Source organism: Brassica napus, chromosome C5 (genome assembly GCF_020379485.1).
Source record: "Brassica napus cultivar Da-Ae chromosome C5, Da-Ae, whole genome shotgun sequence".
Taxonomy (NCBI): domain Eukaryota; kingdom Viridiplantae; phylum Streptophyta; class Magnoliopsida; order Brassicales; family Brassicaceae; genus Brassica; species Brassica napus.
Window position 1 is genome coordinate 3,391,707 of NC_063448.1, and position 26,803 is coordinate 3,418,509.

Genomic DNA, 26,803 nt, shown 5'->3' on the forward strand with positions numbered 1-26,803 from the left:
GGCTAGACCACGGACTAAGTTTGATACGATAGGATAAGTAGGGTTTATCCCTATTTTATGAAGTACACCCTCTATTTCTCTAAAGGTTTTCATTTAGTTCCCACTACTTGTAAAATATCCAACATTCAACTCATGTATCTTTTTTGGTTTGGGTCCATTTACTAGATTGTAGATTGGGCTTTTAAAGTTTTCGGTTGTGTTACATTATTTAAAAACCAAGTTAAAAGTTAAAACCAAACCAAATTATGGTCAACTTGTTTTTTTTTAAATGGAATTGAGATTCTAAATTTAAATCATCTCTGGCTTATACCAAACTATTATTTAAAAAAATATTATGACACGCGTAATAAAAAAGCAGATTAAAAACGTTAAAAGTTCTCTATTTTATATTCTTCAAATGAGGTAACATTTGCTTTTCCTCCAAAGTCCATTCCCTATATAATAATCCAGCTGTTAGGTTTGATACTTGATACCATTAACAACGGGTAAGAAACTTCATTTGCCTTTTCAGAGTCAAAATATTAAAATAGTTTTCTACTTTTGACAACGTAATTTCCATAGATTTATATTTTTCTCAGAACTTTTTTCTCTAAAAGAACAAAATTACTAAATATGTATGTTTATATTTTTTTGGACAAATATATGGATATGTTTATATAATTACATGTATCACTATTCTATATGAATATTATCTAGAGTCAATTAGTTCATAATACAAAAAGAACATAGATATTAACAATCTACTTATATAATAGTAAACTTTGGTGTTTAGCAATTAAAGTACCATTATATAGGATTTCTGGGTGTTCACCTAATTAGGAAAAAAAAATTGTGTCCATGGTGCAATTTCTCTATTATCTATTATCTAAATTAGTACTCCTTTCGTTTTAAATTATTTGTCATTCTAGAAACAAAACTTCATTACAAAAAAAATATCGTTTTAAAGTTTTAAAGTAGAATTTATTAATTTGAAATTTTTATTAATTATTTTATTGGTTAAAATATGGTTAGTTGTATAAATAATAATGTTTTTCTATTGAAAATATATAAAATTAAATATTTTATTAATATGTGTGTATAAACCTAAAACGAAAATTAAATCGGAAGGAGTAAGCGTTTCATAATATTATATCCTTTGGAAAAAATGCCGTGTGGATATCAGGTAGTAATGTCCACCACCCGTGAGTAAAAATGTCAGCCGACAACAATTGATAAACAAAGGAAACCGATTTACTATAAAGCCAACCACAATTATATTCTCAATGAACTTACCTTTAATGCTTTTTATATGTTTAGTTACCTTTGATGGTTGAAAAACAAAATTATTAGAGTAAGCAAGGTGCTTAGGAAATTGCATCTTCAGCTTTGCTTTTTTTAAGCGTTATTATTGACTTATAATAAGACAGACCTCATCACACATGAAAAGTTAGGAAAAAATTTCATATCAAAGCCCAGCAAATAAGCTAGCAAGCCACATGTTTGTTTCCTCTCTCATATGATCTTAACAAAAAAAAAATCTTTTATTGAAAAGAAAAACAAAAAGGTGATTAATTTTTTTAACTACAAATTTAGTGAAGAAAAATCATATCTTGTGCTTGCTTTTGTTGTTGTTCATATTGTTTTTCCTGAGTGATTTTAATAGATACTAGGGTCTTTTCCCGGGCTACGCCCGGGTAAATTTCTTCTTATAATTTTTAATTAATTTTAGTTTGATGATGATCTTATTTCTTCTTATAATTTTTAATTAATTTCTTCTTATAATTTTAAATTAATTTTAGCTTGATGATGATCTTATTAATTGTTTATATTGTTTGGATGGCATAATATTATAGCTTTACTTGCTTGTAAAACGGATGAGTAACACTCAAGTTTTCTAACTCGTACTCCATGCAATAAATCTCATTTTTGGGTTGTTATTTTGTCCTAATATTTTTTTTTTAAAAAAATGGGAGGTTAATGATCAAATATCATTAATTTCATATTATTCCACTTCATTCTCTAATTATACTACGCTTTTTAATTGATTGTATTTGTTTATTTTTGTTTTTAGTTTGCTCTGTGAGATTCTGTTTGGGTGGTGATTTGGTTCCGTTGAGAGCATTTAGTAATGTGGTTCTAATGATATGGCTAATCAACAAAAGATAGACAAAAGATAGGATGATTAGTTGGCAGCGGTTAAGTAGCTGATGCATTACTCCATTGTTTTGGTATCGTCTTGATTAGTAACTTTTTTTTAGTCTCTAAGTTTGCACATATTTTGTCTGTGGTGATGATATTTAGATATAGCCTTAAGTGTCACATTAGATGTTTTTTTTTTGTCAATTATACATATATTTTGTTAACTATGACTGATTTTTGTGAATAATTTGTTTCTATTTTTATTAGAAATTCTTCCATCATTCTTTTTTAATCTAAGCTAAAGTTTGGTACTTAAAAAAAGAGAAACCATTCATAAGATTTATTCTTCTTTATTTTGATTGGCCTTGGTTTGATGAGACTTGGAAAAAATAATTAAGTAAATAAATTATTATGTATTTTATTAAATCATCATTTGTGGACAATAATTAATGTCAACATTTTGATTGGATTGAAAATAACTTATAGTATAGATGCTTTGATTAAGTGACATAAATGAAGGCGTTACATAGACATCAGCCGGAATCGGTGAGTTGTGAAGAATTACGGCGTTTGATTTCCCACATTCAATAAAGAAAAAAAAGACTTTCAATAATGCAAAAATGAAATAAATTCCTAGTCTCAACTGGGCTTGGTCAGATTAAAACAAAAGCCCAAAAACTAAACGAAAATCATCTTCTATGATCCAAACGTGTGGTGGTGATGTGGAGAGATGAAGCAATCTGATTGGCCTGAATTTTAAGTCCTACGTGGACATGCTAAATCGTGAGTATATTTGGCTTTTAGTATAGTATAGTTTTTTGTTCAGATATTGCTTTCCATATTGTCACTGTGTGCTCTTAAGACTTTTTGAACATAAGCTCTTTGATTTGTGCATGTTAATATGAGGGGCAGATATGTGCTTAGGCTCTAATTTCTTGATTGTTGGTCAAATCTACTTCGATGGTAGCAGCATCCTCAGACCATTATCATTTGGTTGTACCTCCTGAAACTAATTAAATAGTTAATGTAAAAGCAGTAAATAACTGAAATAGTAGTCAAAAGCCCTTTAAAAAAAATATAAATCAATGAAGTAGTAGTTTATTAGAATACTATGTGTGTTTTTCCAACTAACCATTTTGTGAGTAATTTTTTAAGTTTTAATATACATTTAAAAATATTTAATTTATTGTCTATTGAAAGTAATATTAAATTTTATTTTATTTTTGTTATTTGTTAGTCTTGTTAGAAAACACATGCTTTTCTAATTAATAAGAAGATTTTCCTATTTAATTAATGCGATTATATTTTGTTTTTCAATTTTTATTCTATATTTATTAAATAAATAAAATTATTCAGAACTATATTTAAAATTCAATACATAAATCATAAATTATTTTTCCTTCTTATACATTTTTTGAATCCATTAATACTTTTTCGTATACATTTTTTTGACTGATTTTTTCGTATACATTTTGCAAACCTATTGTTTTTGAAAGGTTAAATGATGTAATTTAAGGTCCAATTGGTGACAATTTAAGTGAAAAAAAAATCTAAGGGAACTATAAGAAAAAAACTGAAGGAATAATTGTTCCTTGTATGATTTGATATGGAATATATTTGTGCCATAGTTCTTTATAGAAAAGGAACGATGGGGAATTAGTAAGCCTTATAAGTAATAAATTTTCTTTGCAAATGGTAAAATAATCTGGGAATGAACTGGAACGTAGTATTCCTTTCTTCAACTATAGTCAACCAGTTGAACTCTAGTTTTCCAAGATTACAAACTTCTACTTTTAATTTTCTTTAGTGGGATGAACAATACTCTGAATACATGTTTTAACCTAAATGCAAGAGAAACATTATTATGCAAATTCCGGTTTTCTATTATATATGAATAATACAACAAAGTAACTATAATAAAGAAAATTATATAGCATTAAATAATACCGATTTAAATTTTGTATGCTGGTTCAAAATAATTTCTTATACTTATTTGAAATTTTTTAGTTTAAGGCAAGGCTTAAATCCATAAATGAAGAAAAAGAAAGATTGAAGCCTCTTATAATCATCCAACCACTGTTTATACAGAGAGAAATTTACAAAGAATCTAAGTTTTCGTCCTAACATCAGCTTAGCATATATCGAAACAATTGTTTTGATACTAATTAAAACCACATTAGTTAGTCTTCTACATATATGTATGTGTACACAGTACACATTCTCTCGGGCCATCCACTGCTACAATATTACATATATCTACACTGCTACACATAAACACACGTTGAATCTAGTTTGATAAAGAAGCCTCCGTTTTTGCACGCGCCCTGAAGCTTTTCTACTGTGTTTCCCGCACTTACCTCTACTGCTTCTTTCTTGTGGATCCGAAACGGGTTGTGACTTCTGACCTGGTAAGCCGATTGGCTTTGTCTCATCCATATCTGATTGAGTTATGGTTTTATTGTAATATATAATAGCTGCATCGAGGGTGAAGAGATGGACAGTTAGCCCATAAAGCATTTTGACAGCAGCTAAAAGAGAAGAACAATACCACAGTTCATTTTTCAAGCACTCTGTCTTAATCATGTCTTCTACCACAACTGCTGCCTGAACTAACTGAGACAAATATGATAGGCATACACACTTAGATTAGATAGAGAGGAGTAAAAAGAAAAAGAATTAAACCTCAAAAATGCTTTGTGAAGAGTTAACAGTTTTGTAGGCCTTTTTACAAAAAAAAGAAAGAAGATTTAACAGTTCCCTACCAAAAGATTGACACTTCCATTACAGAAAATACCAACAGACAAACAAAACATGGGAAGTAGGGACATTGGATCTTCACTGTAAAATGGCCCATCAATTGCTCAAGACTTTGTAGTCGACTTGCACCTGTGTCCAATTCAAGAGCAATTATGCGTTGATCATTGCAAGTAAACATTTTGCTACCTCTCAATGATCTGAACTTGTCGATCTGCTTATTACCAAAAGAAAACCTCAGTCAAATTTTGGCGATCGAAAAATACCCAGACAAAATGGAAAATTCAAACCAACACTACCGTACGACAGCGAGGATTGACTATGGCAGCGATGATGAACTATTATTTCCAGCAAAATTATAAATATCATCGAAGTATCTCTCCATCGTAGCTGTGTGGCTCTTCATCACACAGACAAAACACATTTATACTATTGAGCTTCAAGTGGTTACTTTCGAGGCTTTGATGAAGTTACGCACAGAAGCTGTTGAGTTGGGTAACCCCATACCAACCCCAATTAAAGTTCCACCTTTGGCGATGTTCTTTGCCTCCCAAAAATGGATCAATCGGAATCGAAGCTGTGACTCAGAAAGTCCCGGCGAGATGTCGTTGAAGTACATGGCGACGGGAGATTTACCGGTGGCTAGCTGAGACTTCGTGGTGGATTTCATTGCCATGGATATCGTTTCTGCAGAGTAATTTTTTCGATTTAGGATGGATCTAAGTTTAGAAAGAGAGCTTTATATAGGAGAAGTATGAAGGGGAGATGGAACAAAACATTGAAGAATGGCTTTAACATAGTCATTGATGATAAGGTAACGGTGAAAAAAAAATTAGGGATTGGAGAAGATGAAGTGAAATCGTCGGGAGAGACTTCCAAAACTTGAAGACGAAGAAGTAAGAGCTGGGTGGGCCAATCATTTTTTTAGAGAGAGCCCCTACAGAAGCCCACCTTAACTGTTAGAAAGAGCCCCAACGTACAATCATAAACCAAAAAAAGTACATGACGTGGCAAAAGGAAATGTTCTGATTGGACTATTTTCCTGTCCGACGTGGACACTCTAAAAAGCCTCCCTCAAGCCCTTTTAATATAGTATAGATACCAAACATGGACCTGTAGATTTAATTCCCAATTTGACCTTTTCTTCTTCCTTCATCCCTTAGATTGTTTTATTTCTTCCTGGGAATATAGAAAAGGTTGTGGTGAATGATTTGTATTTTATTTATGCAAATATTGAATAAGGACATGTGAGGTTTCTTCATCAATTTCGTAAATAATCTGATTCTTTGGTCGAGTTTAGGGTTAGATCGAAATCTGGATTTTTTTTTTTTAATTACGTATTTACTAATTTTTGTAAATTACTAGTGTTCCTCAGATCTTTCAAATCCTTGTCACCGATTCTGAGTTTTGGTTTCATGAATCTTGCTGCAGTTGATGGACCTTTGACCATCCAATTCAAGAAACCCTAGATTCAACTATGTAAGCAATTTTTCTCCTTTTTTTGTTTGTTTTGTGGGTCTTTTTAAATTTTAATTGACTTTTACATATATTCCATCAGGTGATGTATTATTAGTATTTCATTTGTTTGTTTTTAAAATAATTGGGTTGTGATATTCTTGAGACTTACATGTTGGTGTTGGCAGAGTTTGTAATGGGGACAGAGCTGATGCGAGTCTGTATGAAAGAAGAGAGTGATGAGTTACCATCTGTTCCTCCTGGCTTTGAATCATATGCTTCTTTCACTTTAAAAAGACCACTCCCTGACCCTGGTGCTGCTGCTGATAAAACCAAGACTCCAATGGAAAGTTCTGTAACCGAACAAGCTAATAAGATGGAGGAGATTGAATCCGATGAACTCAAAGCTGCTCGGTCTCTACGGCGTAGACCTTGGATCAACTATGCCGGATGTGATGATGATGACACTGCACCTAACAATGACAATGCCTCTCCTCAAAATCTTGATCAAGTTAGTTCTTTTTTTTTGTTCCTTATGCAATTGCAGCAACTTGTGTGCCTTTTCTCTCATTCATTGCGTCCTTTGCAGAAGAAGCCTTCTCTACCAAAGGGTGTGACCCGGGGATGTGCAGAATGTAATGACTGCCAGAAGGTTAATAATCTCAATTAATGCCCACAACTTCAGAAAGAACTTAACACTTAGATGCCTTACTATTTCTTGTTTCATATTCACAGGTAACTGCGAGATGGCATCCAGATGAAGCTCGTAGGCCCGACCTTGAAGACGCCCCTATATTCTACCCGACCGAAGAGGTCTTGTTTGCATTCTATACTTTCTACTCTATATTAGATCCTTATGTTCTGACATGAACTGTGCAAACCTGTTTGCAGGAGTTTGAAGACACTCTGAGTTATATAGCTAAAATAAGACCAAAGGCTGAAAAGTATGGAATCTGCCGCATTGTTCCTCCTCCTTCCTGGAAACCCCCTTGCCCTCTGAAGGAAAAGCAAGTATGGGAAGGCTCTAAATTCACCACGCGTGTGCAAAGAGTGGATAAGCTTCAGAACCGGAGTTCAATGAAGAAGATTCTTTCTAATCAAATGAGAAGGAAGAAAAGAAAGTGCATGAAGACGGGAGTGGATGCTGTCACCAACGGCAATGCAAGCACACAAACGAGTGGATTTGAGACGTTTGGGTTTGAACCTGGTCCAGGGTTCTCTCTAAACGACTTCAAAAAGTATGCTGATGAGTTCAAGGCTCAGTACTTTAAGAAGAGTGAAACTTTTTGTGATAAAGAGTGTAGAGTTGGTAACTCCTGGGAGCCAGGTGTTGAGGATGTTGAAGGTGAATATTGGCGTATAGTAGATAAAGCAACTGAAGAGATAGAGGTGAAGTTTTATTCCTTTTATATTTGGAGGTTTTATGGTCTGTTTAGTGCCTTTGCATCTCCTGACTGAGGTGTTGATTCTTTGATATAGGTGCTATATGGTGCCGACCTTGAAACTGGGGTATTTGGTAGCGGATTCCCCAAGTTATCATCTTCTTCTTCAGACGAAAAATATGCAAAATCAGGCTGGAACCTAAATAATTTCTCAAGGCTTCCAGGATCCTTGCTTAAGCACGAGGGCAGTGATATCTCTGGTGTCCTTGTACCGTGGTTGTATATTGGGATGTGCTTTTCTTCTTTCTGCTGGGTAAGATTTGATTTAGCATATGCTTAGTTGGAGAATCTTCCTGTTATTCAATTTTGTTATATCAATGGATGTATTTTTCATTACTCTACATCTTATTTTGCTTTAATACTTTCCACTACTAAGTAACATGTCTTGTGTTATTGTTTTTTTACCAAAATAGCATGTTGAAGATCACCACTTGTATTCGTTAAATTACATGCACTGGGGTGCACCAAAACTGTGGTACGGTGTTGCGGGGAAGGACGCTGTTAAACTCGAGGACGCTATGAGAAAGCATCTGCCTGACCTTTTCGAAGAACAGCCTGATTTGCTTCATAAGCTAGCAAGTTTTTAAAACTCTATGATTCCATTTATTTAAATTGTTTTGGTTTATGGTTACATAAAAATAAATCCTTTGATGCTCTTTTTTACTGTAGGTAACACAACTCTCCCCGTCAAAACTGAAAACGGCAGGAGTACCTGTGCACCGCTGCGTCCAGCACGCTGGAGAGTTTGTGTTGACGTTTCCCCGGGCGTACCACGCTGGATTTAACTGTGGTTTCAACTGTGCTGAAGCTGTGAATGTAGCGCCAGTTGACTGGCTACCTCATGGGCAGATTGCCATTGAGTTATACTGTCAACAGGGTAGGAAAACGTCCATCTCACACGATAAATTGCTGCTTGGGGCTGCAAGAGAAGTAGTGAAAGCCGACTGGGAGCTGAACTTACTGAAGAAAAATACTATTGACAACTTGAGGTGGAAACAGTTCAGCGGAAAGGATGGAATCTTGGCAAAAACACTCAAGGCACGCATTGACATTGAACGTACAAGAAGAGAGTTTCTATGCAGCTCTTCGCTTGCATTGAAGATGCATAGTAATTTTGATGCTACCAACGAGAGAGAGTGCTGTATCTGCTTCTTTGACTTGCACCTTTCCGCTGCTGGCTGCCGTTGTTCTCCAGAGAAGTATACGTGTTTGACTCATGTGAGGCAGCTGTGTTCCTGTCCGTTGGTTAGTAAATATTTTCTGTTTCGCTATGATATCGATGAGCTGAATGTTCTCGTTGAGGCTGTGGAAGGGAAACTTAGCGCTGTGTATAGATGGGCGCGTCAGGACTTAGGATTGGCTTTGAGTGCACACGTGTCGGAAAGAAAGATGGAGATGGATGAAGAAGGGAAAGTGCACAAGGACTTGAGTCCACAAGCAGATGTTAGTTTACTTCTGAAAGACAATGAGGAGAGATCAACACCAAGCCAATGTATGAAGCCTGTCAAAGAAGAAACTGTTAATGAGTCTTCTGTTCTAAAAGATTCAGTTTGCCAACCACCTGAAGGAGGAATGGTCTCTGTGGCAGCTGCTAAGCCCACTAGTGGTAAAAAGAATTCGCGAGGTTCAGTTTCTTCTAGCAAGCATTTGAGAATAATACGAGAGAGACCAACCCACGTTTTAGCGTTGGAAGCAATTGGTAAAACCCCTGCTCCAAATTTCGAAAAGCAAGTAACTTCTTTGCCTGATACACGGAACACTATATCATCATTGCCTACTAATGACCAAAGAGCAGTGAGAGAGGATGTACCGAGTTCTGTACCGCATGGAGAAGTTAATGCCGTAGCTGATGATATATGTAATAGAGTGGACATTAGCAATCAACCTACTAGCAGTAAATCCAAAATCTCTGGAGGTTTGGCTATACTGGATGTGGTTGATGGGACAAGAAGTAAATCAAGTACACCATCTAATGGGACAAGAAGTAACTCAGGTACACCGACTTGCTCGCAAAACAATAGTCCGGATAGGATCATCCGCCAAAAGGGTCCACGTATAGCAAAAGTTGTGAGGAGAGTTAAATGCAAAGTAGAGCCTTTAAGTTATGGATGTGTGCTCTCTGGAAAATCATGGTGCAACCGCCAAGCTATTTTTCCCAAAGGTTGCAACTCTAATAACAAAAACAGATGTATATATTCATAGATATTTTGCAAGTGCTTAATGTCTAAATTCTTGTTTGGTGCAGGGTTTCGAAGCCGGGTTAGGTACATAAATATATTGGATCCAACGAACATGAGCTTTTACGTGTCAGAGATTCTTGATGCTGGACGCAATAGTCCCTTGTTCATGGTAAATTGATATGTTTCTTAATGTCTAAATTTTTTGAAAGAATGATATCAACAAAAACTGAAGTGTGTGTTATGTTCTTCTTGTCAGGTTTACTTGGAAGCTAATCCGAGTGAGGTGTTTGCTCACTTGTCGCCTACAAGATGCTGGGAGATGGTGAGAGAAAGAGTAAACCAAGAGATAAGTAAGCAACACAAAGCTGGTAGATTAGATCTTCCTCCTCTACAGCCTTCTGGGAGCCCTGACGGTTTTGAAATGTTTGGATACACGTCACCCGCAATCATACAGGTAAAGTTCTTTACAAGTTTCGACTTAAAACCTTAGAATTATATGCTTGTTGTAAACTGCACTGGACCTTATATATCTGGTTTTCTAATTATATATACAAAACAAATACTAAAATCAGTTTTAAAAACTTTTTTGATTTAGAAATGTAAGGCTTCATTTGTAAATTTAGTTGACAGATATATACATTAATTTGATAAACAGGCTATTGAAGCATTAGATGTGAATCGAGTTTGCACAGAGTATTGGGACTCTAGGCCTTATTCGAGGCCACAAGTTCAGTTCCCTGCAAATCCTCTTCCCAGAGAAGCCAACACAAGCATCCTATTGCCTGCTGGAACAAATTCTACTCTCAAAGTTCTGCTGAAGAAAGCTAACATGGAGGAACTAAGCTCACTTCAGCAGGTTTTAAGCGAGTCTAACATAGATTTGGTGACAGAACTTGTGAAGGAAGAGCTCCAGAATCGCCGCTGACTTGATTTGAAGGAGATTGATATTAGTTGTGTACATACAGAGTTGATGAGGCTCCCTCTGCTCATTCTTTTTTTGGACATTCTTACAGAGGAAGGATAGAAACATGCAAGTAGAACCCTGTTTCTTCTTCCGTTCTCTCAAACTACAAGAAAAGGAGAAAGAAAGAAGAATTGTTGGGTTCTTGAAACCATTAGTTTTTGGTTACTAGTCGGACTACAAGATCCATATGTGGGTTGGTTAACAGTTCAACATCACTTTTACTAGTATTGACATCTGTTCCTCTGTTTTGAAAGTCCAAAGGGCATTGAATTTAAAGAGATTATAACCAACATTTTCTAGTTTCAAAGCCTCCTACAATCGACGTATCACATATATATGGATGAACTCAACTCCACGTCACAAGAAAAATGATTATATACTGGTGGTACGTAGAGTCAAAAACCACATTATATAATCATTTTTACTTTGCAATTGTCTGCGAGTGTGTTTCATCCATCCATTCTTCATTTCTGGTCATATCAAGTCTTTGTTTCAATCTTGTTCAATCATGGCTTATGTATGTGTAAATTATAAAACAAAAATAAAATAATAAAATGGATGACATGACATGAGGGTGACAAATTCATTTAAAGATCGATTGGTCCTTGTAGCTTTTAATTAATAGTAACTTTAGACAAACAATATTTTTAAAAAAGAGAGAGCATTTTGGTTTGGCCAATTTAGTTCTGGCATGGTTCCTGAATCGTCTGCACTGCTTGCTGCCAAAGAAAATATCAATTCTTTAAAAAATAGCAGTAAAGAAAGTGGATCGTATAGAGAGAAATGATGATAATAAAAATAATCTTACTTGTAAGCAAGACAATGTGTAATGCACATCACTTGTTGTTATCTGGTGGTGTATAACCATTCTGATTCTGAAAAAGCCACAATCACACGTAAATATTTTATATTTCTAGAATATATATACGTTTTCAGAACCTTTTTCAAACGCAAATCCTAAGTATGAAACAATAAAAACCTTGTACTTGCTAGACGTACCGTGAAGAGTTTTCCGGGATGACGAGAATGCCATGCTCCGTTAGACTCTTGCGGAGTTTTTCAGCGGTCAGTCTTGAGCCATCCTCCATATCCATGAATATCTGAAATTGATGGCGTAAAATTAATTAAAACAAACAACATTTTTTGTCATTATTATTATTGATAACAAAAACAAGAGAGTAGTGACAGTACGCACCATGTTAGTCTCCATGGCTGCAACGTTTACTCTAATCCCTTTCATTTTGTTCAACCCTTCTGCAAAATATTTAGTGGTTAATTATTGTTATAGTGATTAATTAGGATAAATGAGTTGGTGCATACGTACCAGCTAACAACTTTGTCTTCTTGTGGTCAGATTGTAGCTTTGGGAGGTTCTCTTGGAGTGCGACCAAAGCGGCTGCACACAGGACACCTATCTGTCGCATTCCTCCACCTAATGTTTTCCTTAACGTTTTGGCCTTTTCTATGAAACTCTGTGAACCAACGATTACAGATCCTATCGGAGCTCCAAGACCTTTAGAGAGACACACCTGTACATGTGTGAATGAGTCCCAAATTATCCATTTTATCTAAACTTTTCATGAGAGGTTAAATAAGAGAACAGCACCGAAACAGAGTCAGCAGCCTTCACAAGCCTATGGACTGGAACATCTAGTGCCTACATCAAACAAACAAACAAACAAAAATTCATAATAGGTTAGTCTAGTGGTTTGTGATGTGTAAGGCATATATTGAGATAAAGTAGATGATTGTTATTACAATGGAAGCATTAAAAATGCGAGCTCCATCGACATGAAGCTTCAATCCATGTCTCTTGGCAATCTCTCCAACTCTATCAGTGTACTCCGCACTCAAACATCTCCCACCAGAGCTGTGTCAAATCCTCGTAAGAGACTAACTAATACAAAAAGAATCATACTCATCCATGACATGGATGCATAGGCTAGTGAAGATCGTCATAAGAGACTAACTAATATATAAAAAAATCATACTCATCCGTGACATGGATGCATAGGCTAGTGAAGCATTGGTTTATGGCCTCCAGAATTTTTCTAAATTTGTATATATATATATAGGAAAGTTGCAAAAAAGAAAAACTATATAAACTCTTTATTAAATCGTCTATATTCCCAAAATCTCAAAGACCGGCCATGCGCATGTGTTGAGAAATTATGACACTTACTTGGCATGTGTGTTCTCCAAACAAATCAACCTTGTTGATGGATAAAACGTGCTTCCTTTAGGATCTCTAATAGCTGCTTCTATAGCCACCAAGTCCATTGTCCCATCTTCTTCATTCCTGATTGTCTTGGGATGCACTCCACCTATTGTCGATATCCCTCCGTTCTCGTACACATGGATGTGACAAGTGTCACCAAGAATCACCTCGCTGCCTCTTACGTCGCAGTGAACCATAACGCATATCAGGTTCCCCATCGTACCAGATGGCACGAACAGAGCCGCTTCTTTCCCCATCATCTTAGCCATCTCCTCTTCAAGACGTCGAGCCGTTGGGTCGTAGCCGAGGACGTCATCGTCCACCTCTGCACTAGCCATTGCTTCGCGCATTGCATCAGTGGGTCTTGTCACGGTGTCTGAACGTAGATCCACGATTCTCATCACCATCTTGATACCAATCTACCTACCTATAACACATTAATTGGTTATCTTCTTTTGGTTAGAAAGTCATAAGCAGCAGAAGCAATAAAACACTAGAGGCCTATTTGTAACGACACCAATCCTAATGAGACTCGGAAACGTAATCCAAAAGAAAAGGATAAACACACTTAAGCCCTAACGTGTTAGATAAGGTAACTCTTCTCTCCTAATCGTTTATGATTTCTCTTAAATAATTTGTTATAACAGTTTGACGTCAGACCAGAAGGAAGAATATATGAACTGGTCTAATGGGGACAGCACAATAACTCTCCTATTAACTCGCAAACCTCCGTACGAATCTCAATGATTACTGTTTTAAGGTAATATAAATTATAATGAGGAGAATATTAAAATGTCTCCTTCTTAACATCATCATTACGAGATAAAAGCTTAGAATATCTTCAGATTCTTCTTCTTCACAAGCGTGAAGTATATTAAAATAATATTTATTAAAGTAATAAAGAATGTAAAAAATCTAAAAATATTGATACAAAAGAAAAACCAGACGTAGTAATTAAAGTATATGGAATAACCATTCTGTTGAGAACTTGAGAATGAATCACAGACTCCCAGATGATCATGCATAGAAGTGTATTTTATGTAACACTCCCTCAGGCAAGTTAAAGTATTAAAATATGTAAGATTCAGTTAGTAAATAAAACCAGAGATTAATAACTAAAATGATACACATTGAAATATAAATAGCTAATACTAAAGGTTTTGGATATAAACATAAAACCAGAGGAGTACCTGTGCAAAATGAAGAAGGATGCTCGTGTTTATGATTCCAACTTAAAGACTTTATATAGCCTTTGTTGAGGAATATTTGAAGAAAAAAAGCTAAGGAAAAGTTCAGATTTATTACTATTAAAATCTGAAATTAAAACTTTTGACAAAAAAAATAAGGAAAGTTTCAGATTTATTGCTATTAGAATCTGAAACAGAGATTCCAGACTAAATAAAAGATTTTTTGCTTTAAGCATTTTTTTAAAAAAAATTCTAATTAAAAACAGAAACGTTTTATTGGACCTAATATTTATTGATATGTGATATTTTCTTTAAATATCATTTAAAATTTAAATAACATAAATTAATATAATAATTTGAAGTTTATTTTAATAATATTAAACATAAGAATTAGATTTACTTGGATACTTTTATTAGACTGTACAAATATAATGAAAAATAAACTAAAACCAATGTAAATATCAAGCAAAAACAAAGCTTTTTCGTTATAGTAAAATATAATACGTTTAATTTATTAAAATTATTTAAAGTTATGCTAGTTAAAAGATTTTTGTAATTAATCAAAATAGATTTATAGTAAAAAGCATTTTTAGTTTTCTTATCTAATATATATTATCTTGCTTAAAGTCTTTATTTTACATATTATTTAATATTTTAAAATAAATGCCAATTTTTAGATTTATTTTTGAAAATCATGATATATAACAATTATTTTTCAAAATTTTATAGATACTTTTACTTTTGTAGTATGATAAAAATGTAAAGAAATTGTAGATAAAAATCTCGTTATAGTTGATTGGAAATAGATGTAATTGTTTTGGACTATCATTTTCTTTAAAAAAAACATTTTTATAAAGTAATTAGGTTTTAGGTTTAAAAAAATAAACTTATAGCCGGTAATTCGCAACAAAAAAATAAGGATACGTGGTAATTAGCTACGTTAGAAGGGTGCCACGTGGAAATTTAAGCTGATTTGATACATACAAAGATACGATAAGGCCAAAGTTACCAATTGGCTATCAGGAATCTAACGATCACGAGAAAAGGATGAAGTTGTGTTGTGTATGGGAAGCACACGTAACATAAGTGTCCAAGGCAAAAAAAAAGTTATTCACGAGATTGTTGTCTTCTTATTCTCCTCGGACGTATCGATGAACCCAAAGTTATAGCCTTCACATTCATTTCATCTCAAGGCCGTGTCTTTGATATATTTTTAAAATCTGGTTTGTTTATAATTATGACTCTACTCTTCTAATGCTCTATGTTTCAACTTCTGGCCCTTATCAGATTCATAATATATGAGTCATGCGTTGTGAATATAAGGATCGATAAATAATTTGCTTATAGACTTTTCATAAAAGAAATATCAAATATATATATAGACAAATATAACTGCAGCACCAGGTAAAGTAACGTCGTCTACAAATCTTGTTACGTTAATTAATCTAATTCCAAAACAGCTAATTTTTGTTTTTTGACTAAAGGCTTTCAAACCAAAATAACGTAAATGGTTTTATATGATAAGACTATAAAAAACCTTAATAACGGAAAAAAGCTTGCATGAACATTCTTCATAATAGCTAAAAGCCTAAAACCATTAGTAAAACAGCTAAATTTGTTTATATTTTGAGGAGGAGGAGAAGGAACGTACCACTTTATTAGTAAAAGAAAGGCGTACAAGTAAAAGACGGAACTCTTAAGGATCGTTCACCCACACGTCAATATTTTTCGAAAGAGTCTAAAAAAATTAGTGTGGAGCAGCTGTAACAACGCACCTCTCTCTATTTATAGAGACGTGACTGTGATAGAGACTGAGTCAGCTCTTACGTGTCTTTCCTACTCGGAGCATGATTATTGGGTTCTTAGGGTAAAATTGTTAATGTAATATAAAAAACCGTCTCTTAGCTTTTAACTAAAAAAAACTAAAAATCAGTTTTTAAATAAGAGTTTTAAGAGCCGGTTCTTAACTTTTTTAGTTAAAAATTAAGAGACGGGTTCTTATATTCCGCTAAAAATCCCACTCTAAAAACCTCCACATAATTATGCTCTCATGCATCGTCACCGCTGCGTCTCAGTCAGATTTGTTTTCCAGCTTTGATTCGTTCTTTTTCATCAAACCAATTTGCGAGAATTATTATCTGTTTATTTCCTTGTTATATTATGGTTTCGAATAGTAAAAGCGGTTCAACCGGAACAGATCAAGCAGTACAACTGGAAATTAAGCGGGACACGTGCAAGATCAAACGGATCATGCATGAGAGAAACATATCAAACCGATTAAATAATGTATTATAACTTATGAATGACAAAATCAGTTCAAAACTATAGACCATATATTAAAACAATAAAAATTACACCTAGATATCTAAACAAATATCTTAAATGTTATAAGATCGGCCGAAATGCCTGTAAATTGTTTATAAGATACTTATACTTCTTTTATTTTCTTTTCAGGTGATCAAGATTTTCTTGAGAGAACCAGTAGGTTACACTAATATTGAACATTTGGTTAAATTTACCACCAGGAAACTTTCTACCAGTGGGTGTAAGATATTTGAAACGGTAATTAGTCATGAAAATTATTTGATCATACAATTCAATAAATACACATTTTCGGTTAAGATTTCATTTAAAATTGTCTTCACTCAATAGATTTTCAAAATTTCAATCATTTACCTATATATTAACTATTTTAAAACATAAAAAAAATATTAACTACTTACTCTTGTTGATATTTATGTAAGAAAAATTATATCTTCTTCCTTTGAAAATATTGTGTTTTGTCGATGATTGAACGTCATGCTTATAATTTTAAAACAACACAAACAGTATTAGTGTAAGCTATATAGTTTGAGTTAATCATTGTACATTATTTTTGAAATCAGATAAATATATTTTAAAGTTAAGTATTTATAACAAAATTAATTTTTATCAAAAAAAAAAAAAAACAGATCAGCACCACCAAATGTTAGCGCATAAGATCTGCATGCAGATCTCCTGCTTTTTACACAAAATGACAAAAATATTGAAATGCATGCAACGCTTAAACTGCTTTTGCAAACAGAAAAACGTGAATGGTGAATGTATTACGGGAAAACTGCACGTGTCATGCCCTTCCATTCGTAACCTATATAAGATTTATGTATATATAATTTTGAAAGTAATACATAATTCAGTCTAAGCCGCCTGGCACTTTTTCTAATCGAACCAATCACAATTTTCGAAACGAAACTTTTCAGCAAGCGAGAGTCTCTTTTACTTGATTTTTCCAAAACAAAATATTTATAAAAGATAAATTTAAATCTCTCCCAAGAAAAGAACTTGATCTCAAATTGTTAACATCTAGCAGCCACATACATCAAAAAAACTTCTTCAAACCCTCATGGTAGATCAAGCTCTTTGTACTCTCTCATTATCTGTAATATGACGCCATGACATAGAGCATCAAAGCCGATGAAGCAGTGATTATAAGTTCCTGCAATCCATTATCAACGTCAGAACTGTTGATTTAGTTCTTGTTGAAATATATCAGAAAGCCTGGTTATCTCTGATGGAACTATTAAAATTTAGAGACCAGACCCTTCTTGGTTCAGAGATCATGCCCAAACATATAGCCAACTAAAAGTTGTGCATCTAGATTTCACATCGGTAGAAGTACACATACCATAATACATATAGAATATAGATGTGACATATCATATTACGGATCAACAGCATAAATCATCTACAACCTAATCAACTACTGTTGTTTGTTGAGGCTTCATCTATTAACCTAATGATCCTCAACCAAAATGATCATTTTGTGTGGGACTAAGTTAAGGGATGGGTCCAAGTGAAGAGAGATGGGCGTTGGGTAAGAACACTAACCTGGTTATTGTAGAGTGCAATGGGTATGGAGCTGCCCATGTACTCTATGACATTTAACATCCCAGTGTATGCCTGTAATGCATGATTCACTATGCGTTAAACGTAGACTATAATCAAGTAAAATAACTTTTATGAAGTGAAAACTAGTATATAGACATAAGAAGCTTTCTTTGATAAAGTGAAACTAGTAGCAGCTAGTGCAACATACAATAGAGGAGTCTTGATAGATTTTTTACATACCAAGGATGCAACAAGTATAGAGCCGAAAACTAATGAAAGAGACCGAAGAAGCCTCTTTCCCATTTTCAATCCCCGTCCATTTTCTTCGCCTTCCTCCTGCAGCCAGTGTCAACATCAACGCTAATCAGGACTATAAGAGCCACCTGGTGTATCAACATTAAACAATAATATTTTTTTTGAAAAACTCACGTTATATGTTGGAGTTGAAGGGCCTTCAAAGGATTTCAATTTCTCAAAAATTCTGTAAACGAACACAAAGGACATGAACTGCAGCGGTTTGTACTCAACACTACGTTGGATGGCAATCCATGCACTCTGCAAAAAAAAAAAAGAGACAGAGAGAGATTCATATATGATTGTGGAAGGAGCAACATAATCCTCAAAACCTCATACTTACGAACGCAGCTGATATTGCTAGGTTGATCAACATATCGTTCTTGGGGGACTTGGAATACCTGTAACAAAATGGGTCAATAGATTATAAATTATAAAGTGCTTTTGAAGGATTTAACATAAATAAACTCACAAAGAATCTCTTACCTTGGACCCCATGGTATTAAAGGCTGCTTATCAGCGTATCTAATGTCCTTGGAAACCTGAATTAAGAGAAATTTCACCCGGGGATTAAGATAGGAAGTTCAAGACGGTATAATATTGGCTAGAAGGGAGGAGGAAAGGGTACATACCTTAAAGGAACCGAAAGTCACACCTTTTTTCCTATTCATTAACTGGGAATACATGAGCTTATCATATGCTTTCTCAAGCTATCAACAGGAAAAACAGAGACGTGTTAACACAAAAAAGAAAATAAAATCATTACACAGAGGACACCAAAGAAAGAGAGAAGTAACTTACTAGAGCAGCAGTGGCTTCATCACCACTCCTCTGAGCTTCTTTAAGTTTTCTTTGATAAGTTTGCTTGATCTTGTCGAAGCCCTCAATAGGGTTAACACCAAGAACCTGACAAGGTAATCCCACCCATGGATTGAGTAGTGCAGAGAGAAACAATAACTAGTAAAACAAGTTCTTCGAGGGATGAATCACCTCATATGGGTTAAAGTCACCATCAGACTGTGGGTTTCCAGCAGCAGCAGACGAAGCAGCACGTATCACAATCCTGCTCTGCAACACCCTTCTAGGAAGAAGCCTGAACAATTTTCATTACAAATAAGGAAATGGTCTGGACAAAGTTGAGCACAACAATGGAACTTGGCTGAAGTTATACACTCTGTAGCCAATTGTAAGAAAAGCTTACAGCTTTGAAGCTCATTTAACAACTCATCAATGACAAAGATAAGGGTTTTCTCACTAACTTAATGAAAATCTCTAAACGTTATTGGCTGCTGAATCCTGATGCTAAGCAAGTCATAGAGATGAAAGGCATCGATTTTGAAGGCGACGAAGAAGCTACCTGACGAAAGACGGCGACTTGGGAGCTCGAAGAGTAGTATTGGAACTCCGATGACCAATTTGAGGAGGAGGGTAACGAAACGCGTTGGAAATTGCGGAAGCCATCATGGAGGAGGGAACAGACGCAGTCGATATCGCGAGAGCCGTGGCAGAGCCGAGTAGGGCACGAGAAGTAGCAATTAATAAGTGAGACTTCGGCGAATCAAGACTGCTTTTATAGCAACTAACGTGTTCCAAAAAAAAAAGGTATAGCAATTAACTTCGCGTGGCCCAATGGATAAGGCTCTCGCATCCTGAGCGGGAGGTTACGGGTTCGATGCTTGTCGTGGACTATGAACGGACTACCACCGACTACATTTGATTGATTTAACGATTCTGGCCCCGTTTCTTCTTATTTTCTCTCATACAGTCTAGTTATTTATGTTTGGGCTTTAATTCGTTTTGGACCCAGTTACACTTCTCACTTGGGCCCATATTCCGAAGCTTTGATGAAATGTTGTTTTATCAGTTCAAATGTTTGAAAGTCTTTGTGTGTTCTTACTAATAGAGGGGAGGGGGGAGCTAATTTTTTGGAGATAATGGTGGTCAGGTACGAAATCTATAAAACTTAGTTGGCATGTTTACTTTACATGTGATTTGTCATTTGACGTGTAGTATTTGAATACGTCTGAGAATTTTTGTGTGTTGTTTGCTTTAATTGCTTGTTACGAAATGGATTTTCATTCCTTTATGCAACACATCCAAAAAGGTGTCACACAACCAGAATTATAGGTAATGTTTCAAAAAAGAAACACGATTTTCATTATCTTTTTTGTACAAGTTTATTTCTCTCTAGTTCACAAAAAAAACCTTTACACTTGTGTAAGTGAGTGATGTGGAAAGCAATAACATAAATATAAAAAGTAGAGACAGGCGAGGGTGTGATACGTACCTGAAAACCCCTAGTAAGCAAAGAATCTGTAAACACAACAGCTAATTAACATTAGAATAACCAAAGGACATAACTATGACTACTAAATAAACAAAGGTAAAGGAAATTAAAGAGAGCATGAAACCATCAAATATGGAACAATTAGAGGTCAAAATAACAACCATGCTTTAAATACATGAACTATCATAGAGTGAAACCATATATGTGACTTATGCCGTTTTCTATTCTCTCTGTATACATCATCATAAAGTCAAAGTTCTAGAAGAATACGTATAAAGATCCCCATTGAATACTACTTCCTCCGTTCTACAAAGATAGACTTTTTACTATTTTCACATATATTAAAAAAACACATTAAACTACCATAATAAATGTATCATTTTCTGTAATTTTCAGTTTTCAATAACTTTTAATCAATAGCAATTCAATAAAGCCAATTAATTTTCTTGAAATTTACAATTTTTTCATAAAAAACATAAAAAATACATCTTTGTGAAACAAATTTTTTTTCTAAAAAGTCTATTATTTAAAGAACTTAGGGAGTATTTATTATTGTTCATCATTAAGTACTATAGACTTTTTCAATACAAATGTTTTAAAACTAAAGATTTTTTGCCAAATAAGCTACTCAAATCATTTCAAACGCTTTAATATAACCTTTTTACAACAAAGATATTAAATCATCTATTCATTTAACCAAAGAATTATCAAATAAAATAAAATAAAATATTATACTATTATAATTTTTTTTAAAAAAAATTCAAATATACAAATGATATTTATTTCTCTTTTGTCAACATATTGTTAGAATATAATAAGTGATTGAAATTCCTTATGAATATGTTTATAAATATGAATATAATATTACAAACCTTCTCCTAGTAACATCTAAACAAATAAAAACATACCAGGCTTGCCTAATGGATAAGGCGGTCGCCTCCGGGGCGGAGGTTACGGGTTCGAATCTCATCGTGGACTATTAACAGACTACATACTAACATTTGATTGATCCGATGATTCTTTGCTATTTACGGGCAATGCATCAGAGCATCTCCAACCCAATCTAAAATTTTGAGGTTTTGTGTCATTTTCACTCAACTTCAAATCCACAAATTTTGAAGTTTTGAATAGTAAAACCTCGAAAGTATTTTTGTATTTTTTTTTGGTTCTTATAGTTATTTCTTTTCATAAATACATATACTAAATTTAATTTAGAATAACTTAAGTACACCAAAATAAAATAAAATAAGATAAATATTACATAACATTAAAATAAAGTTCACACAATATAAAAATATATAAAATAAAATTCACATAAAATAAAAATACATAAAATAAAGTTCACACAAAATAAAAAAACATTAAACTAGTTTAGCAAGATGCAAGATCAGCGCCTGAGGTAACAGTTGAAATATCAGTCAATGAACATATCTGATTTCAATAATTTCTAGCTGGCAATCTACAAATTAAAAATAAAGAGGCTCATTTATCACTTCAGAATGTGTTGATTGAGTGAGCACATATGAGAGTATTACGGAAACAATGCTTGAGAATTTGGTATTTTATACGTAATTTTTTAAAATTTGTGTGTATGTGTCTTGTTTTATTATAGATGATATAGATCTTGGGTTGGAGATGTTGTGATTCAAATCCATTGCATCAATTTGGGCCTCGTTTCTTTCTTATTTTCTCTCTAGACAGTCTAGTTATTTATGTTTGGGCTTTATTTCATTTTAGGCCAATTACACTCTCCCTTGGGCCCATATTTCGAAGCTTTGATGAAATGTTGTTTTATCAAGTTCAAAATGTTGGCAAGCCTTGGTCTTACTTCTTAGTTCTTACTAATAGAGGCGTGGAAGATAATGGGGTTACCTGACCCCCTACGAAATCTATAAAACTTAGTTTACATGTTTACTTTACATGTGATTTGTCATTTGACGTGTAGTATTTGAATACGTCTGAGAATTTTTGTGTTTGTTTTGCTTTAATTGCTTGTTACGAAATGGATTTTCATTCCTTTATGCAACATCCAAAAAGGTGTCACACAACCAGAATTATAGGTTATGTTTCAAAAAAGAAACACGATTTTCATTATCTGTTTTTGTACAAGTTAACAGAAAAACCTTTACAATTGGGCAAGTGAATGATGTGGAAAGCAATAACAAAATATAAAAAGTAGAGACATGCGGGGGTGTGATACGTACCTGAAAACCCCTAGTGAGCAAAGAATCTGTAAACACAACAGCTAATTAACATTAGAATAACCAAAGGACATAAGACAAAGACATGCATAAAAGAAAAGAGAGCATGAAACCATCAATATGGAACAATTAGCGGTCAAAATAACAACCATACTTAAATACATGAACAATGATAGAGTAAAACCATATATGTGACTTATGCCGTTTTCTATTTTCTCTGTATGCATCATCATCAAGTCAACGTTCTAGAAGAATATGTATAAAGATCCCGATTGAACACTATTTATTATTGTTCATCATTAAGTAGTATAGACTTTTTCCATACAAATGTTTTTAAACTAAAGATTTCTTGCCAAATAAGATACTCAAATCATTCCAAACGCTTTAGTATTTGCCTTTTTACAACAACGATATTAAATCATCCATTCGTTTAACCAAAGAATTATCAGATAAAATAATATAAAATATTTTTTTTTAATTCAAAAATATAAATGATATTTATTTCTCTTTTGTCAACATGTTGTTAGAATATAATAAGTGATTGAAATTCCTTATGAATATGTTTATAAATATGAATATAATATTACAAACCTTCTCCTAGTAACATCTAAACAAATAAAAACACAAATAAAAACATACCAGTCTTGCAAATAAGTACATAAGGAAATTACACCTACAATATAAATTGATTGACTTTCAAATAGAAAATGATATTAAAATGACTAAAAATAAAAATAAAAAGTAATAATAAAAAGAAAGCTTAACAGAAAATCGTATCTGAAGGAAGGAAGAAAAAAAAACCTGTAGGCATCAAAAAGAATATTCCTTGAGAATTTAGGCTATTAATAAAGTACAGCGGACTCCAAACCTCCTCTTCTTCTTAAACACAACTCAACACACAACAACAACTACACAACCACCAAAACAAGAACCAAATACTATGACTTACAGCCAAACACTCGGACACAACAACAACAACAACGAAAAGTACCAGATCTGCGAAGAGATCGGTCGCGGACGCTTCGGCACCGTGACTCGCGTCTACGCTCCGGCCACCGGCGAGTTCTACGCCTGCAAAACCATCGAGAAGAGCTCTCTCACCGACGATCTCGACCGCGCGTGCATCGACAACGAGCCTAAGATCATGGCCCTCTTGTCATTTCACCCGAACATCGTCCAAATCCACGATCTGGTCGACACGGACTCAACTCTCTCCATCTACATGGAGCTGGTCGATCCCTCCGTCTCGATCTACGACCGTTTAGTTTCCTCCGGGACCTTCTCCGAGTCCCAAACGGCGTCGTTCGCGAAACAGATCCTCCAGGGTCTCGCGCATTGCCACCGATACGGCGTCGTTCACAGGGACATTAAACCGGAGAATATTCTGGTGGATCTTAGGAACGATGCGGTTAAGATCTGCGATTTCGGGTCTGGGGTTTGGTTGGGTGAGGGCGAGACTACGGAAGGTGTGGTGGGGACGCCGTATTACGTGGCGCCTGAGGTTCTGATGGGTTATTCGTACGGGGAGAAGGTTGATCTGTGGAGTGTGGGAGTTGTTTTGTACACGATGCTCGCTGGATCTCCGCCTTTTTACGGGGACACGGCGGAGGAGATTTTCGAGGCTGTGCTCAGAGGGAACTTGAGATTTCCGCCGAAGGTGTTCAGGGGAGTTTCGTCGATGGCGAAAGATTTCTTGAGGAAGATGATATGTAAGGATGCTTCTCGAAGATTCTCAGCCGAACAAGCTCTCCGTAAGTTTTTTTGTACATTTATCTTTAAAAATTAAATTCACATTTTTTTTTTACATTTTTTTCAACAAATCCCGAATTTGCTGTCATTGATCCGGATTTTCAGTAAATTTGATCAAAGAAAAGTCAAATAATGTATTTATTTTTTATAAATTATTGCAGGACACCCATGGATTCAAAGAGCAGGAGAAGCAGAGGAGAGATTCATCTAAGAGAATGAGTTTTGAAGAGAGATTCGGATATATAATAAAATGGGAAACCAAGAGAATAAATAAAAGTAGTAACGGAGTAGTAATAAAGAGTTATCATCATCAGTAGTAGTGCTTATCGCCCTTTCTTGTCTAACAGGTGTGTGTGTGTGTCGGCATGTAAATTTGGGGGTTTGGCTTTGTAAACTCCGCCCTTGACCAGAAGACTCTTCTGGAAGAACGCATGAGCTAAATAAAAGAGCTTGATGCCAAGCTGGATGGCTTGCATGCTGATAAGTCGTTAGGGTAGACGTTAGTGTAGAGTATAAAGATCTTTTCCGCCTTTTACGGGTTTTTTTTTCCTTCTGGGGTGTGTAAAAGGATGAGAAAGCAGAGTTGTACTCTCTTTTTTTGCTTTATCTATAAAATAAGTTGCTATGTTCCTTTTTCTTGTTTGAATACTTTTATAACCAAAATTCACACATTCGATGATAACTAAGAGAATATGATGAATGATACTATTCTTTATCAAATTTAAATTACCTTGAAATATACAACGATGTCACACATTCCTCTGTTTTATTTGATGATTATCTTAAAGACTATCATCTTTAACTTGATTTGAAAACCGATATAATTTATAAATCTCTGTACATTTATAAATTATATCGAAAATGAATATATAAATTTATAAATTTGAAAACCGATATAATTTATAATTGTATGATGAATGATATTCTCTCCATTTCTAAATGTAGGATGTTTTACGAAATTTTGATGTTCTAATATATAATATGTTTTAAAATATTTGTGTCGAAGAGACGAAGGTTCCCACGGTTTAGAATAGAACGAAATAGAGAGTTCCGACTCTTTACGAGCGCGGAATCTCCAATGGACCGGGAAGTCGGAACTAATAACAACTTTTATAAACTCAAAATCCAACTCTTGCGACAATAAAAGACTTATAAGATAACATGAAAAATGAGATTTTCATTTTTCTAAATAACTTTTACTTTATTAAAAACTGTGTATCTAATCATATTTTAATAGTTTATTTTGTAATTAGTTGAATAGCATTAATTTATAGTTTTAATGATATTTTTTAAATAAAAAGTAATTTTTTTAATACGTGTGTTTCTACCTAAACATCTTATATTTAATAAAAGAGAGAATACTATTCTTTAGCAACTTAAACTACCTTGAGATATACAAAGAAATCACATTCCTCTGTCTTGTTTGGTGATTATCTTAAAGACTATCATCATATGTCTTAACTTTTAATATGTTCTTTTAAATAAAATCACATATAAATAAATTTATAGAATTGAATAGCACTAAAATTTAATATTATTTACATTCCATTAACCGGATAACATATGACTATTAAAACATTCACAATCACTATGTAATAAAATAATCTACCTTTAACTTTAAAATTTATTCAAATACATAACCAATAGCTTCCATCTGGTCTTTGTGCATTTTGTTCTACAGTTTTGACACGTATTTAAACTATACCTACCCACAGATTAATCATTAATATGATTTCATGTGTTTGTTTTGTTATTGACATGGCATATTTTCTCTAGATTTAACTATCTTGCTTTAGAGCCCCAAACTTTTTCAGTTAGACTCCACCAATTTTAAATTTATGTCCACTTTTATTTCAAAAAGAATGAAAACAAAACAAAAAAGCTAGATCAACTTTTTCACTCACTCACGTCTCTCATGTACGTTAAGATGTACGGTTACCTAACAATTCTGATCACATATCTAAGCCATTTTTGTCCTTACATTTGTAACGTCAGATTAAAAGGAAAGTTCAAGTTTTTCAAACATCTCCATATCTAATATTTGCCTGTCCCAAACATAGATTGTAGGATCTTTACACTTCAAACAC

The 26,803-nt window shown here is 34.0% G+C and overlaps 4 protein-coding genes and 1 long non-coding RNA gene across 14 annotated transcripts; 2 read left to right on the forward strand and 3 right to left on the reverse strand.

Annotated features, from left to right (window-relative positions):
- The first annotated feature begins 1,345 nt into the window (after positions 1-1,345).
- LOC106415091 (putative lysine-specific demethylase JMJ16) lies at positions 1,346-11,220 on the forward strand. Of its 6 annotated transcripts, none has more exons than XM_013855709.3 (12): positions 1,346-1,543; positions 6,304-6,351; positions 6,516-6,838; positions 6,917-6,979; positions 7,063-7,140; positions 7,219-7,716; positions 7,807-8,022; positions 8,183-8,344; positions 8,439-9,930; positions 10,015-10,118; positions 10,206-10,403; positions 10,605-11,220. In XM_013855709.3, the coding sequence occupies exons 3-12, from the start codon at positions 6,524-6,526 to the stop codon at positions 10,872-10,874; spliced, it is 3,396 nt and encodes a 1,131-aa protein (XP_013711163.2). In that variant the 5' UTR covers positions 1,346-1,543; positions 6,304-6,351; positions 6,516-6,523; the 3' UTR covers positions 10,875-11,220. The 6 variants fall into 6 exon arrangements, with proteins under 6 accessions (XP_013711163.2, XP_013711162.2, XP_013711160.2 ...); XM_013855708.3 differs by lacking the exon at positions 1,346-1,543 and adding an exon at positions 5,966-6,119; XM_013855706.3 differs by lacking the exon at positions 1,346-1,543 and adding an exon at positions 5,971-6,068.
- LOC125587431 lies at positions 1,784-5,964 on the reverse strand. Its single transcript, XR_007323713.1, has 2 exons — positions 5,172-5,964; positions 1,784-5,086 (listed from the first exon to the last, which is right to left on the reverse strand). It is a non-coding gene; the product is annotated as an uncharacterized LOC125587431 (long non-coding RNA).
- A 217-nt stretch (positions 11,221-11,437) lies between the features above and the next one.
- Positions 11,438-16,112, reverse strand: LOC106415092 (low-specificity L-threonine aldolase 1). Of its 5 annotated transcripts, none has more exons than XM_048757895.1 (9): positions 15,970-16,112; positions 13,096-13,558; positions 12,672-12,783; positions 12,520-12,570; positions 12,238-12,442; positions 12,109-12,167; positions 11,913-12,013; positions 11,722-11,788; positions 11,438-11,632 (listed from the first exon to the last, which is right to left on the reverse strand). In XM_048757895.1, the coding sequence occupies exons 2-9, from the start codon at positions 13,536-13,538 to the stop codon at positions 11,594-11,596; spliced, it is 1,077 nt and encodes a 358-aa protein (XP_048613852.1). In that variant the 5' UTR covers positions 13,539-13,558; positions 15,970-16,112; the 3' UTR covers positions 11,438-11,593. The 5 variants fall into 5 exon arrangements, with proteins under 5 accessions (XP_048613852.1, XP_048613854.1, XP_048613853.1 ...); XM_048757897.1 differs by having other exon boundaries at positions 13,096-13,554; positions 15,970-16,097; XM_048757896.1 differs by lacking the exon at positions 15,970-16,112 and adding an exon at positions 14,322-14,582.
- Positions 16,113-17,550: 1,438 nt separating this feature from the next.
- On the reverse strand, positions 17,551-20,085 carry LOC111198164. Its single transcript, XM_048757900.1, has 10 exons — positions 19,837-20,085; positions 19,470-19,572; positions 19,281-19,385; positions 19,112-19,189; positions 18,966-19,021; positions 18,823-18,880; positions 18,615-18,740; positions 18,426-18,521; positions 18,186-18,257; positions 17,551-17,793 (listed from the first exon to the last, which is right to left on the reverse strand). Exons 1-10 carry the CDS (start codon positions 19,941-19,943, stop codon positions 17,731-17,733), a joined length of 864 nt encoding a protein of 287 aa, XP_048613857.1. The 5' UTR covers positions 19,944-20,085; the 3' UTR covers positions 17,551-17,730.
- A 3,684-nt stretch (positions 20,086-23,769) lies between these two features.
- On the forward strand, positions 23,770-25,346 carry LOC106415678 (phosphoenolpyruvate carboxylase kinase 1). The gene is made up of 2 exons (XM_013856439.3): positions 23,770-24,718; positions 24,878-25,346. Exons 1-2 carry the CDS (start codon positions 23,908-23,910, stop codon positions 24,925-24,927), a joined length of 861 nt encoding a protein of 286 aa, XP_013711893.2. The 5' UTR covers positions 23,770-23,907; the 3' UTR covers positions 24,928-25,346.
- The last annotated feature ends 1,457 nt before the right edge of the window (positions 25,347-26,803 follow it).